Here is a 12,575-nt window from a genome sequence, read left to right as displayed (position 1 = left end):
ACATCTCCTTATCCACATAGGGGGCAAAAATAAAGCCAGGTCCACAATCTCCATTCTTCTCTATTGCTGCAATAAAATATCCTGACAAGAGCAACTTAGGTACAAAGTATTGATTTGGGCTCACAGATGTACACCACAGTTTATCATACAGGAGGTCCCAGCAGCAGGACCTGAGGGAGCTGATCTCATCATATCCACAATCAGCAGAGAGCAAGGATGCATGCAGGCTGGTCCTAGGTTTGCTCTCTCCTCTCATACGATTCAGGATCCCCCACCCAGGGAATGCTGTCACCCACAGCAAAAGGATCTTCCCACATCAATTAAGGTAATCAAGATAATCCCCCACAGACATGCTTACAGGACAACCTAATCAAGGCACTGACTTCCCCGCCTCCATTCTGGACTGTGTCAAATCAGCAAGAGAACTAAGACATAGGGAAAACGTCCTCCACCTTCAGACTCAGAGTCACAGAACTCACCCCAGTTCACTTTCCTCCATTATATTTTAATAAAATTAGCTCCTTTCCTAACATACAAGAAGTCCTAATTTTAAAGGCATTTCTCTGAAGTTTCAGCCTACCATCTTCTGAGGTTTGTATTACACTCAGCAGGGAGTTAGCAGAGAGAACATACAAGGTCCACACTTAAGGTCTTCTCTGTGGAGAAAGACCACTGCTGGTAGAGCACACAAAAGGCGAGTGGGGCGTGAGAGCAGGAGGAGTCCTAGTCGTTCACAAGGTGTCATACCTCTCTCTGGTCATTGTCCAAGCGCAGGTGTTCTGTGTGCTGCTTTTGCCGGTCTTTCCGCCTCCACTGGGCAGGGGCGTTCCTTTTTGTCCACCTGACAATATCAAAGAGGCCATTAAGAATATCTACTACACTATGAGTTCTAAGCCAACCTGGTCTACACAGTGAGAGACCCTGTCTCAAAATAGAAAAAAAAAAGCGACTAAAAAGTAAAGCCAACTTTCAAAAGAGAAAGAGAATGTCTGAGCAGTTGGTGGAGGCAATATGAAGTCCTTAGGGACAAGCAGCTACAAAGAGGGAGCACGCTCCAAAAACTAAGAGAGAATTTGTCTTGAAATATCTACCAAACTTCATGTGCAGATACAAAGCTGTCTGGGCTACAGATACTCATCTCCAAAAGTAAAGAACCATCCGGCCACGTTATCCACTTTATCTCCAATTTATATGGGGTTCAGATATGAGGCTGTTTTAACCCACCTGCAGCCTGGCTGCCTCCGAGTCCTGGGAATACAGTTATCTTAAATTTGTACAGTGGAGACAAACATTGACAGACACTCTTGGCGCCTGCATAGTTTGGGTCTTGTTCAAGTAACCACTCTAGCTTAGACTCTGGATGCCACCAGTTACTCCACTTGGTAGTTAGGTTGGAGCATCTCTAGGGTTTACTCACTTGTTGCTGGCTGGCCCAGTGCAAAGGACATCAGACTGCAACTTAGGGAAAAAGCCAGGCTCATATTTTCCTTGTCCAATTTTCATATCAAGAAGATGTGGGTGAATTGCAGTGTGGTCTATTTTTGCCAGACGTAGTTCAATTGCTTTTTCTGAATGAGATTAAAAAAAAAAAAAATTAAGTCAAACTTTTTTTTAAAAGTAACTACTTTTCAATTCTAGCCAAGATAAGAATGAAAAAACTGATTTTTACCTTCTTTCCTGAAATATATATATAAGCAGGAAAACAGACATAAAATATGATTTCAAAACACTTGCCATCAGGCAATGAGGGACAGGAGTCCCTAAAATTTAGAAATAAATGGGGTAATTCTTACTAATGCCTCAGCTAACTGCCCTGAGAATTTTCTTCTGGGATACACAGAGGGGAACCTTAGAGTCTGGTTCAGTCCCAAAGGCTGGCAATATGGACAGTGGCAAAGAGTTTGTTCTAGAACATCTGTAGGGATCTCTGGGCTCTGCAAACTGCCTCAAGTGACACTATGACATCTCTTTTTCTGAAAAAACCTTAAAAATGAGGGCTAGTTAGCTCTTTATCCCACAGCTTAAACACTGTATTCTAATAGACTCGTGAGACTACATATCAGACAAGAGTGACTCAGAACACTGCAGATGCAGCACCCGGACTACAGATGGGCTGAGAACTGACTAGCAAACAAGCAGAGCCTCAAGGGAGCAAAGCTTTCACAGCCCTTGGCTGTTTGAATACGGCCATTTTCAAGTATAATACAAAATGAAAAGGACTGGGCATCCTGATTTGTTTTGCTTTTGTTTTTGGCTTTTGGTTTGTTGAGACAGGGTTTCTCTGTGTATCTCTGGCTGACCTGGAACTCACTCTGTAGACCAGGCTGACCTCGAACTCACAGAGATCCCCCTGCCTCTGCCTCTTGCATGCTGAAATTAAAGGCATGTGTCACCACCGGACAGGAATCCTGACTTTAAAAATGATTTTGAAGCCAGGCTGTGGTGGCATATGCCTTTAATCCCAACAGGGAGGCAGAGGCAGGAAGACCTCTGAGTTTAAGGCCATCCTGGTCTACAGAGTGAGTTCCAGGGGCGGTCCTAGGTACTCAGAGAAACCGTCTCAAAACAAAACAAAACAACGACAAAAACCCCAGAAACAAAAATGATTTTGAGAGGCAGGTGGATCTCTAGGAATTCAAAGCCAGCCAAGTTTACAGAGCAGTACCAGGCCAGTCAAGGCTCAGTCCCCAAAACAAACAAACAAACAAAAAAGATTTCCAGGCCAAAAGAAAACAAACAAAACAAAAGAAAGAAAGCAAAGAGTGATGGTGCACACTGTTTAGTCTCTGTGCTGAGAGGCAGAGACAGGCGGAGCTCTGTGAGTTGAGGCCAGCCTGGTCTATATAGTGAATTCTAGGACAGCCAGGACTACAAGTCTTGTCTCAAAAGAACAAAAATAAAATAAAATAAAATGATAAGGAAGAGCATCACAGGTCATGTGCTCAATGGCAAAAACAGAGAAAGCAGCAGACTCGTTTAGGAACCCTAGAGGAAAGAGGAATCACCTGCTTCATCCACAGTGGTACACTTCTGGTACATGGATGTCCGGAGAGTAGGTGTCCGAACATTCAACAGTCTGATCTTGTCAACCCTCGAGTCAAAGACCCGGAGAACGGGGTCTTTATCGTCATCATCATGACACATGATCTTGTTGTCAATAAAAGATGCAAACATCTGGGTCTCAAGGAATCTTGAGAGGAAGGGCAAGTAGGGCTCAGGCTGATCTGACAGGAAGGATGCCTAGTGCAATCAAAAGGAAGCAATCAGCAGGGACAAGAACATGACAGTCCTGACCAAAAACAGCAATACGCCCAAGGGCTGAAGTGGGACAATTCTATGAAGCCTACTAGGTCGTTATGAAAACTACAACTACAACCCTTTTCCCCTTTGTTAACTCTCATAAAAACCTTTGCCTAGAGAAAGAGTCCTTCCCAGCACTGCAAAGCAGAACAGAAACAAAGGAGGGCGCTGTCTAGAAGTAAATCATTGTAGTGATCTACACGCCTGCTTCTCCACTTGACTTCTCTTCTTCACGCTGTAATTAGCTCTGAATCGCGGGCCCCCCTCCCCCCATCTCACTCACTTTATCAAAGTTCTGCATCTGCTCCCTGTTGGTAAACCAGGACTCCTTATCCTGGCTAGGCTGGATGACAAACACTTCATAATCAGCAAACATTTGAGTAAAGCGATTAGCAAAAACTTCCCGGATTTGAATGTTTAGCTGGTAAATCCTGAGTTCTTCTTCATCACACTGAACTTTGAAATCTTTATTGCTACTGGGGTCTTCACGAACTTCCAGCTAGAGAGAGAGAGAGAGAGAGAGAATGAAAATATGAAATATGAAATTATGAATGATTATACTTTCATGCCAAAGAAATGCAACTCATCTGACTGTTTTCATTTTGGACTCAGCAGCAAATGGTGAGAAGGTTTGAACAAAAGAAAGAAAAATGAGAAGAAATATAAAAGAAAGGAATCTAGAAGTTAGAGATTTACCTTAGTGGTAGAATCTTGCCTAGCAAGCAGGTAGAGAGTAAAGATAGGGGAGGGGAGGAGATTCTGTGGAGAAAAGACAGAGCTCAGTCTAAAGGTATCCAGCAACTCACTAAGATGAGGTGCAGTCGCTGTGAGCTGCGTGCAGTTCAGCCAAGGAAGGAAAGGGCAGAATCACTCCTGGGCAAAGGGCACGAGAGGGAGCCGAAGTCAGAGCAGTGGATCAAACTCTGCCTCTGATCTCCTCCTGGTATCACCTTTCTTTTTTGGGAGGGAGGGGGTGTAGTGGTGGGATTGGGTTGTCACTTTCCTTACCTTTCAAAGACCATCCTTTTTTTAAAAGGAGATATATGCCGGGCAGTGGTGGCGCACGCCTTTAATCCCAGCACTCGGGAGGCAGAGGCAGGCGGATCTCTGTGAGTTCGAGACCAGCCTGGTCTACAAGAGCTAGTTCCAGGACAGGCTCCAAAAAACACAGAGAAACCCTGTCTCGAAAAACCAATAAATAAATAAATAAATAAATAAATAAATAAATAAATAAATTTTATCTTCCTAAGAATTTCTCTGATCAACTGGTATAGCTTTTTTTAATCTGCTGTACTTTACAAAATAAAATAGAGAAAAGAAATTGCTCACTACTAAAAATGAGAAGTCCAACAAAATCATTACACTGTCCTAACACTTATATGTAACTAATCAAAGTTGTTTAGCAATGGAAATGGGAAAGGTAGAAAGATAGGCAAATAAGCACAGAAAGCTTAATTTCATCAAAACCCAAAACTGGAAAGCTAAGTGCATCCCTGGAGAAGTCAGCATTACAGAATCTGTTCTAAGCTGCAGCTGAACTCCAGGCAAGGCTCTGAATCTAGGGCAGAAACGCTAAAGGTCTCTAAGCCTCGGCGTCAAGATGTATCTCTATCAGGCTGCTGTGGACATCACAGGGCAATGGATATGAAAGGTCTAAACTTGGGGCTTACCATCACCATCCTTCCCGACCACTCTGCGGAGTGTCACACAGAATGGCAACAGGCTTTCCCAGAGCTGCACAAGAAGCCATCCAGGTTCAACCAAGTAACGTGTGCTAGACTAGCTGCTAGCACTAGCTCAATTTCCCATATGGAACATTTCCTTCAAGGCTCACAAGTATGCACTGTCCTGACCTGGGTACCTTCTCATCTTAAATCCATCTTCCCAAGGACAGCACTATAACAAAGATCCAATCTATCACAAACTTATTTCCAGCTTCTTACTTTTTCTAAACTCACTCCTGTCCTCTTGACCAAAGCTTGCAACCGGGCCATAGTTTCATTCTCCTTGAGGAGCTCATAGGAATGCAAAGGGGAGCCTGCAATATTTCCATTCCTCTTGTCAGACACAAGCTCAGAGACTCGGATCTTCTTCAGCTTTGAGGCGCTTTCGCTGCAATGGAGATTTCCTTCAGGGGGAATCCCAAAAGCCATGAGGATCTCAGAGACCTCCTGGACAAACTCCAGTTTGTTGGGAAATTGAGGCAAGTCCTCTGGCAACTCAATGAAGTGGTTGTCAACATCCACAAAGCAGAGGTTAGCCTGGAAATCAAAACAGGAAGGAGCATGAGAGAAGTTTAGAAAGGACAATGGATACATCTAAATGATATACATTAGACATGGCGCAAAGAAGATGGAGCATACTCACTAAATTAATTAATTAATCAAAAAACATGACACAGGTTTTTTACGACTTTAAGACTAAGTAACATACCTAAAATCACCACTTGATAGAGCTGGGATTTGAACTCAGTCATATACTTACACTGCTCACTATCACCACTATTGATCCTCAGAGGTCTTATACAATTCTTCTTCAACTTAGTACTTTAAAAGCTCTTGTTCCTGCTCATTTTCTTACACTATTAATTAAAAGAGCTGTTCATGTGCTTATTAACCTGTCCTCACAAGACAAGTAACACTGCCTTTACGCTAACAGATTACTAAGGGGCTCAGGGTATGTGTGTCTCATTTATACAAAAGAAATACATGTTACAAAGTTGTTTTGAGAATTATAATGTCAAAGTTTTTTATAGTACATTCACATGTGTGTGAGTGTGTATGCACAAGCAAAGTTAGAAAACAATATTCAGGAGTAGGTTCTTTCCTTCTATCATGTGGGTTCTGGGGATTTAACTTGGTTTGTCAGACTGAGTCACTTCAATACTCCCTCCATTTAACTTTTTAATCTACCTGAAATAGGTTACCTTATGCCAAAAGGGAGAGGTCCTTCTTTAGCAAGGCACTGATACTATATGCCCAAATGCTGACCCAGTGATCTACAAATTTATCCTTAGCTCAATAACCTTTATGTTCTGGAAGAAGCAGCCAGGGGATAACATGATCAGCTGGCTAACACAGCCATCTCATAAACTTAAATCTATTACAACTACGTTTTTGAACACTCCCTGAATCATTTATGCTGAGTTCATAAGTTGCCCTATCAACTTGTATCTATAAAAAGGAAGCTACCAGCCGGGCGGTGGTGGCACACGCCTTTAATCCCAGCACTCGGGAGGCAGAGGCAGGCGGATCTCTGTGAGTTCGAGACCAGCCTGGTCTACAAGAGCTAGTTCCAGGACAGGCTCCAAAGCCACAGAGAAACCCTGTCTCGAAAAACCAAAAAAAAAAAACACCAAAAAAAAAAAAAAAAAAAAAAAAAAAGGAAGCTACCCAGGCTGGAGAGGTGGCTCAGCGGTTAGGAGCACTGCCTGCTCTTCCAGAGGTCCTGAGTTCAATTCCCAGCACCCACATGGTGGCTCACAACCATCTGTAATGAGATCAGGTGCTCTCTTCTGGCCTATAGGCATACATGCAGAACACTGTATACATATTAAAGAAATCTTTTAGAGAGAGAGAGAGGGGAGGAGGAGGAGGAGGAGGAGGAGGAGGAGGAGGAGGAGGAGGAGGAGGAGGAGGAGAAGAAGAAGAAGAAGAAGAAGAAGAAGAAGAAGAAGAAGAAGAAGAAGAAGAAGAAGAAGAAGAAGAAGAAGAAGAGAAAGGAAGGAAGCTTCCCCATCTCAAACCCTCAAAGACAGAAGGGTCACTTTAAACTACACCTCTCAGTTTCTCTCCTAGATAACAATGTTGGCACCTGCCTGCTTAAAAGGCCAATAACTGTTTATAACCTAAAAATAGACTACTTTCTACTTGTCCTTTTAAGATTTTAACATTACAAATGCTACTATACAGCTGGGTGGTAGTGACGCACACCTTTAAACATAGCACGGGGGAGGCAGAGCCAGGCGGATCTCCGAGTTTACAGCCAGCCTGGTCTACAGAGTGAATTCTAGGACATCCAGGGCTACACAGAGAAACCCTGTCTTGAAAAACTAAAAATAGAAAAAAATAAATAAATGCTATTAGGCTAAGTCATCAAAAAAGAAAATAAAAAGAAAACCAATTATCTAGTCAAGAGCCCTTGCACATAGCTGACAGAATGAGAGGCACACATTTTCACCTCTTACTCCTTTAAAAGAAAGAGGGGGGCCGGGCGGTGGTGGCGCACGCCTTTAATCCCAGCACTTGGGAAGCAGAGGCAGGCGGATCTCTGTGAGTTCGAGACCAGCCTGGTCTACAAGAGCTAGTTCCAGGACAGGCTCCAAAACCACAGAGAAACCCTGTCTCGAAAAACCAAAAAAATAAAAGAAAAGAAAAGAAAAGAAAGAGGGGGGAAAGCAGTATCTTCACAGGCAACAAAAATAACTAGATTTACCCAATAAGGTTGGTGGCTTCTCTCCTCAGGAACTTTTGAAACAGGCTCTCATCAATCAAAAGGAGTCATTTCCCTTACCTCTGACAGAAGGGACATGTAGCTCTCGACTGACACATACCTGTGGCTACTAGCATATCAAAGTTCATGCTAGCCTCCAGGCTCCTTCAGTTCCCATTCACATGTACCCATTACACATTTCAAAGTCTCCACACTAGCCCCCTGGACCTCCTCACCCCCATCCTAGACTCTCAGGCCTGCTCCAGCTGGCAAGGCTGCTCCCACTGCTCCTCATCCTCCTCATAAAGCACTATTCTCCCAACCCCGCTTCCCCAGCCCTGGCCATGTCCAGTCTGCTGCTTTTTCTCTCTGCTCTGGACTCTTCAGGATGAGAAGACAAAATGAAAAAGGCCATTTCATTTCTGGGCTCATAAAACAGTCTTATGCTGTCTCCTCTCAGCACACAGTGGGGCTGCCAACCGAAACAATTCATAAACCTATGACCAAACTACTCTAGCATCCCTGTCTTGAGCTGAGGAAAGGACTGCCACCAGTGTGACAGCTTTGTGAAGATAAAAGGTCTGTCAGAAACATTGAAGGCTCAGCCGGGCGGTGGTGGTGTACGCCTTTAATCCCAGCACTCTGGAGGCAAAGGCAGGCCTGGTCTACAAGAGCGAGTTCCATGACACTCACCAAAGCCACAGAGAAACCCTGTCTCAAAAAACCAAAAAAAGAAAGGAAGGAAGGAAGGAAGGAAGGAAGGAAGGAAGGAAGGAAGGAAGGAAGGAAGGAAGGAAGGAAGGAAGGAAGGGCGGACGGACAGACTGAAGGCTCTACGACCCATTCTCCTCCACTTACCCCTGCCTTGCTTAAAGGGGTCATGGGAAGACTTAGCTACTGTCTAAGGACACTCTCCAAACTCTTCCTTCGGAGGGTCACAAAGCCCTTTGCTAACCTGAGTTCCCAGGCCCAATCCCCGTCAGCTGCCCCTCAGTGCATCTTTGAGTTCATCACTGAAGCACACAGGATCCTGGGGGGAAGGGGAAAGACAGAAGGAGAGAGAGGAAAGAAAAGGGGACAAGCAAAGAGTAACAGCCCCTTCTTCGCTCCAATGCTCTCAAGTTTACTTTTCTGGCATGGCTGTGACTTCAGACAATGAAACCCCAAAGAGAAGCCAGAACAAAAGACGCCTCACAAGAGCAGCTTGGGCTCTCGTTTGCTCAAGGCCAGCTGAGATCATGTGTTGGTGCAAAAAAGAACAAAGGGCTTTTTAAAGACTTCTGACAGCCAAAGATACGGCTGCAACTGATGAATTCTAATTTGAGGGTCTAAGAAATGAACACTCTCTGTCCTTCTATAGAAAGTCCCTTTTATAAACCAAGCTTACCCCACCTCAATGTCCTGATGCCACCTCGCACAGACCCACATCAATGTCCCTCATCTGCCTCAATGCTTCCTTCTAACAGCAGAGTTAGTATAAAGACGCCAACTAAAAACCTAAATTACATTATCTCTGGGTAATAAAACGTGAGCTAATTCTTCTTAGTTTTCGTAAAAACAAAACAAAACTATGGACACATATCATGGGAAAACAAGAACAACTGTGTGTCAAGGACACCATTACTCTTACCTCATCATGTGTAATGGGCTACTCTTCTCAAAAGAGCGGCTCACAGCTCTTCACCTCCACAGAGGTTATCTGCTATAAATTGGGGTTGAAAACACCCAACTAGGTAACTGCCCTCAAAAATAAATGCCCTTCAGCCGGGCGGTGGTGGTGCACGCCTTTAATCCCAGCACTTGGGAGGCAGAGGCAGGCGGATCTCTGTGAGTTTGAGACCAGCCTGGTCTACAAGAGCTAGTTCCAGGACAGGCTCCAAAACCAGAGAAACCCTGTCTCGAAAAACCAAATAAAATAAAATAAAATAAAAATAAAAAAAATAAATGCCCTTCAGAGGGCAAGCCTGGGTGAATGAGACTCTGAGAGCACAGACTGCTTAGGAAGGACACTTTGGTACTCTTCAATCCACTGTCTAAGCAGACCACAGGGAGAGGCTGGACACAGGAGCAAAGGCTGTTCTAGCGATGGAGAAGCCAGAACACAGAATGCTGGAGTCTCTCACACAAACTGCAATTCCTCAAACAGTCCCAGTAAAAAAACTGCTGGCTTCCCAGGAACTTCACACACTCACATACTGGAAGCCAACAGAGAATGGCGATAAAGAGTCCTAAACGGAACAGAACTTGTCCCATGTACACAAGAAGCCAAAGACGGCAATAAAACTGGGAACACAATGTTTGAAAAAATGTTATTAAATAAGGCAATTAATAAAATTAATAAGATATACAAACACAATGAACATGTCAGATATGAAGAACCTCTAAATATGATACAAAAGGTTCACTATACTTTTTCCTGAAAAGTTATTCATGTTCCCTGTCTTCACCCCCAAAATTCCTGTCCCTCCAGTGACCTAAAAGTCAACGTCTCTTCTCACCTCCTGAGGCAGCTCCAGCTTTGACCGATCATCGAGGCCATTGGAATGCAAGCCCATCAGGTACGGAACAGGAGCATCTAAGAAATGCAGGAGAGAAGCTGGGAGGATGGGGACGTAGACATGCTGCCACTGGAAAGGAAACATGAGAGCTGTAATCGTCTCCGCCACCGTCATCAGTCTCTGGTAATCTAGGTCAGGAAAAAAGAAGCACACTCAGCAAAGCAGTCAAATGAACACTTGCTTCTTACAGAGAAAGCTCAAACTTCCAATAAAATCCATCTGACCCAGGGGCCATGTGACTCTGACCTTGGAAGACCACAGGTGAAACAACCCCCTCACACACACAGGTTCAGCTAATAATAAAATTTAATAATAGAAACAATAAATGCATCTTTCTCTAGCTACTACTCCAGAATATGTTAAGTATACTCTCTGAAGTTGGGGTGGGGAAGGCTAAAACAAAAGGAACAATGGTCAGGATATTCTGTTCTCCAAAGAGCAAAACAAGATCATTTACCGCTCAGACACTTCTGCACACTAATACAACTTTGCAGGTGTAGCTAGGCATGGTGGGCTCATGGGGGCACTGAGGCTGAAGCAAAAAACTGCCATGAGCTTTAAGCTAGCCTGTGGAACTCACTAATAGCAGATTAATTATAGGTCCCACTTATCTTCAGTTTGATACATTTGTCTCATCCCCAGTTCCTGGCACACAGGTCCTAAGGATCCTGGATGTTTTTGGACTGAGATGACAGATGACTGAGGGTGGGCCTGCCTGGACAGCGTTCACAGTGAGCGCTCATCACTAGAAAGGCATGAGGAGAGGCCAGGTTCCCAGGGAGGGGAAAGGGGAGAGATGGTAGAAACTTAGTTAATCACCAACGCACAAGGCTTGTGTAGCAATTTAAAAAAATTAAAATCAAAAAGTAGATCCAAAGACCTTCTGGGCTAGTACACACACACAGACACCGGAGTTAGGCACACCAAAGAAGGGCCCTGGGTGCACTGTGCAGTTCTAGTACACCGGTCTCAACTGTATCTTTTCTAATAAATAATAAGCATAGTACTCTCCTCTATTCTGTAATCCACTCTAGAATTTTATCAATATGAAGAAGGAGTTGTGAGAATCTTGAAGTCACACAAAACACAGAGAGTCCAGGCTGGCCATCAGTATCTAAAATACAGAGAGTCCAGGCTGGCCATCAGTGTCTAAAATACAGAGAGTCCAGACCATCAGTGTCTAAAATACAGAGAGTCCAGGCTGGCCGTCAGTATCTAAAATACAGAGTCCAGACTGGCCGTCAGTATCTAAAGAGTGAGCTAACTCCAGATTGTTCATCCCTTACTCTGGTACACTTTTTTTAATGGTCTTATTATGTAACTCTGTCTGAACTGAAACTTGCTATGTAGACCAGGTTGTCCTCAAACTCACAAAGATCCACTTGCTTTTGTCTCCTGAGTGCTGAAATCTAAGACAAGTACCATGAAGTCCAGTCCTCCACTACCAGTAAGTATTACTAATAAAAGTCTAATAATTCTCCAGATGATGGTCATTCTTATATTTTCAATATTTTAATATTTATTACTTGCTTTTTAAAACATCTACAAGCCAGGCGGTGGTGGCGCACACCTTTAATCCCAGCACTCGGGAGGCAGAGGCAGGCGGATCTCTGTGAATTCGAGACCAGCCCGGTCTACAAGAGCTAGTTCCAGGACAGGCTCCAAAACCACAGAGAAACCCTGTCTCGAAAAACAAAAAAAAAAAAAACCATCTACAAATAAAAGCTATAGTCTTAACGATTCTCAGACATCTGAAAAAATGTATTCTAAAATCCAAATGATAAAGGGCTGGGAGGTGACTCAGTAGATAAAAGCACTGGTTGCTCTTGCAGAGGACCCAGGTTTGGTTACCAGCACCCACATGGTAGCTCACAGTCATCCCTAACTCCTGTCCCAGGGTAACAAACACCTCTTCTGTATTCTGAAGGGACCAGAAATGCACAAGGGAACATACATAACATGGAGGCAAAACACGCATACACACAATTTTTTTAAAGTTTTTAAAAAATCCAAAAGATGAATCAAAAGATATTAAAACATAGGAGAAAACCTTTAGATGATTATTTAAATTCAGTCCTACTATTGCCAATACTGGCATTGAAACATATATTCTGAATAAATATTCTACACACCATTTCAAGATTGGGTATATGGTATATGGAATGGGGCAAAGGAGGGAGAAAAGGGAAGAAAGGAGAGAAGGGAGCAAGCAGGGGCCCTTCCTCTTTTTTTTTTTTTTCCCCCCGAGACAGGGTTTATCAGTAGCTATGGAGCCAGTCCTGGAAC

At 43.7% G+C, this 12,575-nt stretch overlaps 1 protein-coding gene across 4 annotated transcripts in view; it reads right to left on the bottom strand.

Annotated features, from left to right (window-relative positions):
* The window catches only part of Dennd5a (DENN domain containing 5A), a 76,471-nt gene that overhangs the window by 26,418 nt on the left and 37,478 nt on the right, over positions 1-12,575 (bottom strand). For all 4 annotated transcript variants that reach the window (XM_057778017.1, XM_057778014.1, XM_057778016.1 and 1 more), the window contains 6 exons: positions 10,230-10,417; positions 5,244-5,561; positions 3,584-3,799; positions 3,006-3,240; positions 1,418-1,568; positions 748-841 (listed from right to left, as the gene is read on the bottom strand). In XM_057778017.1, the coding sequence (XP_057634000.1) occupies positions 748-841; positions 1,418-1,568; positions 3,006-3,240; positions 3,584-3,799; positions 5,244-5,561; positions 10,230-10,417 (1,202 nt within the window). The remainder of the gene's footprint in view (positions 1-747; positions 842-1,417; positions 1,569-3,005; positions 3,241-3,583; positions 3,800-5,243; positions 5,562-10,229; positions 10,418-12,575) is intronic.

The sequence above is a fragment of the Chionomys nivalis genome, chromosome 8 (assembly GCF_950005125.1).
Source record: "Chionomys nivalis chromosome 8, mChiNiv1.1, whole genome shotgun sequence".
Lineage (NCBI taxonomy): Eukaryota > Metazoa > Chordata > Mammalia > Rodentia > Cricetidae > Chionomys > Chionomys nivalis.
The sequence above is the reverse complement of the archived record's forward strand: the minus strand, read 5'-3'. Positions and strand labels throughout refer to the sequence as shown.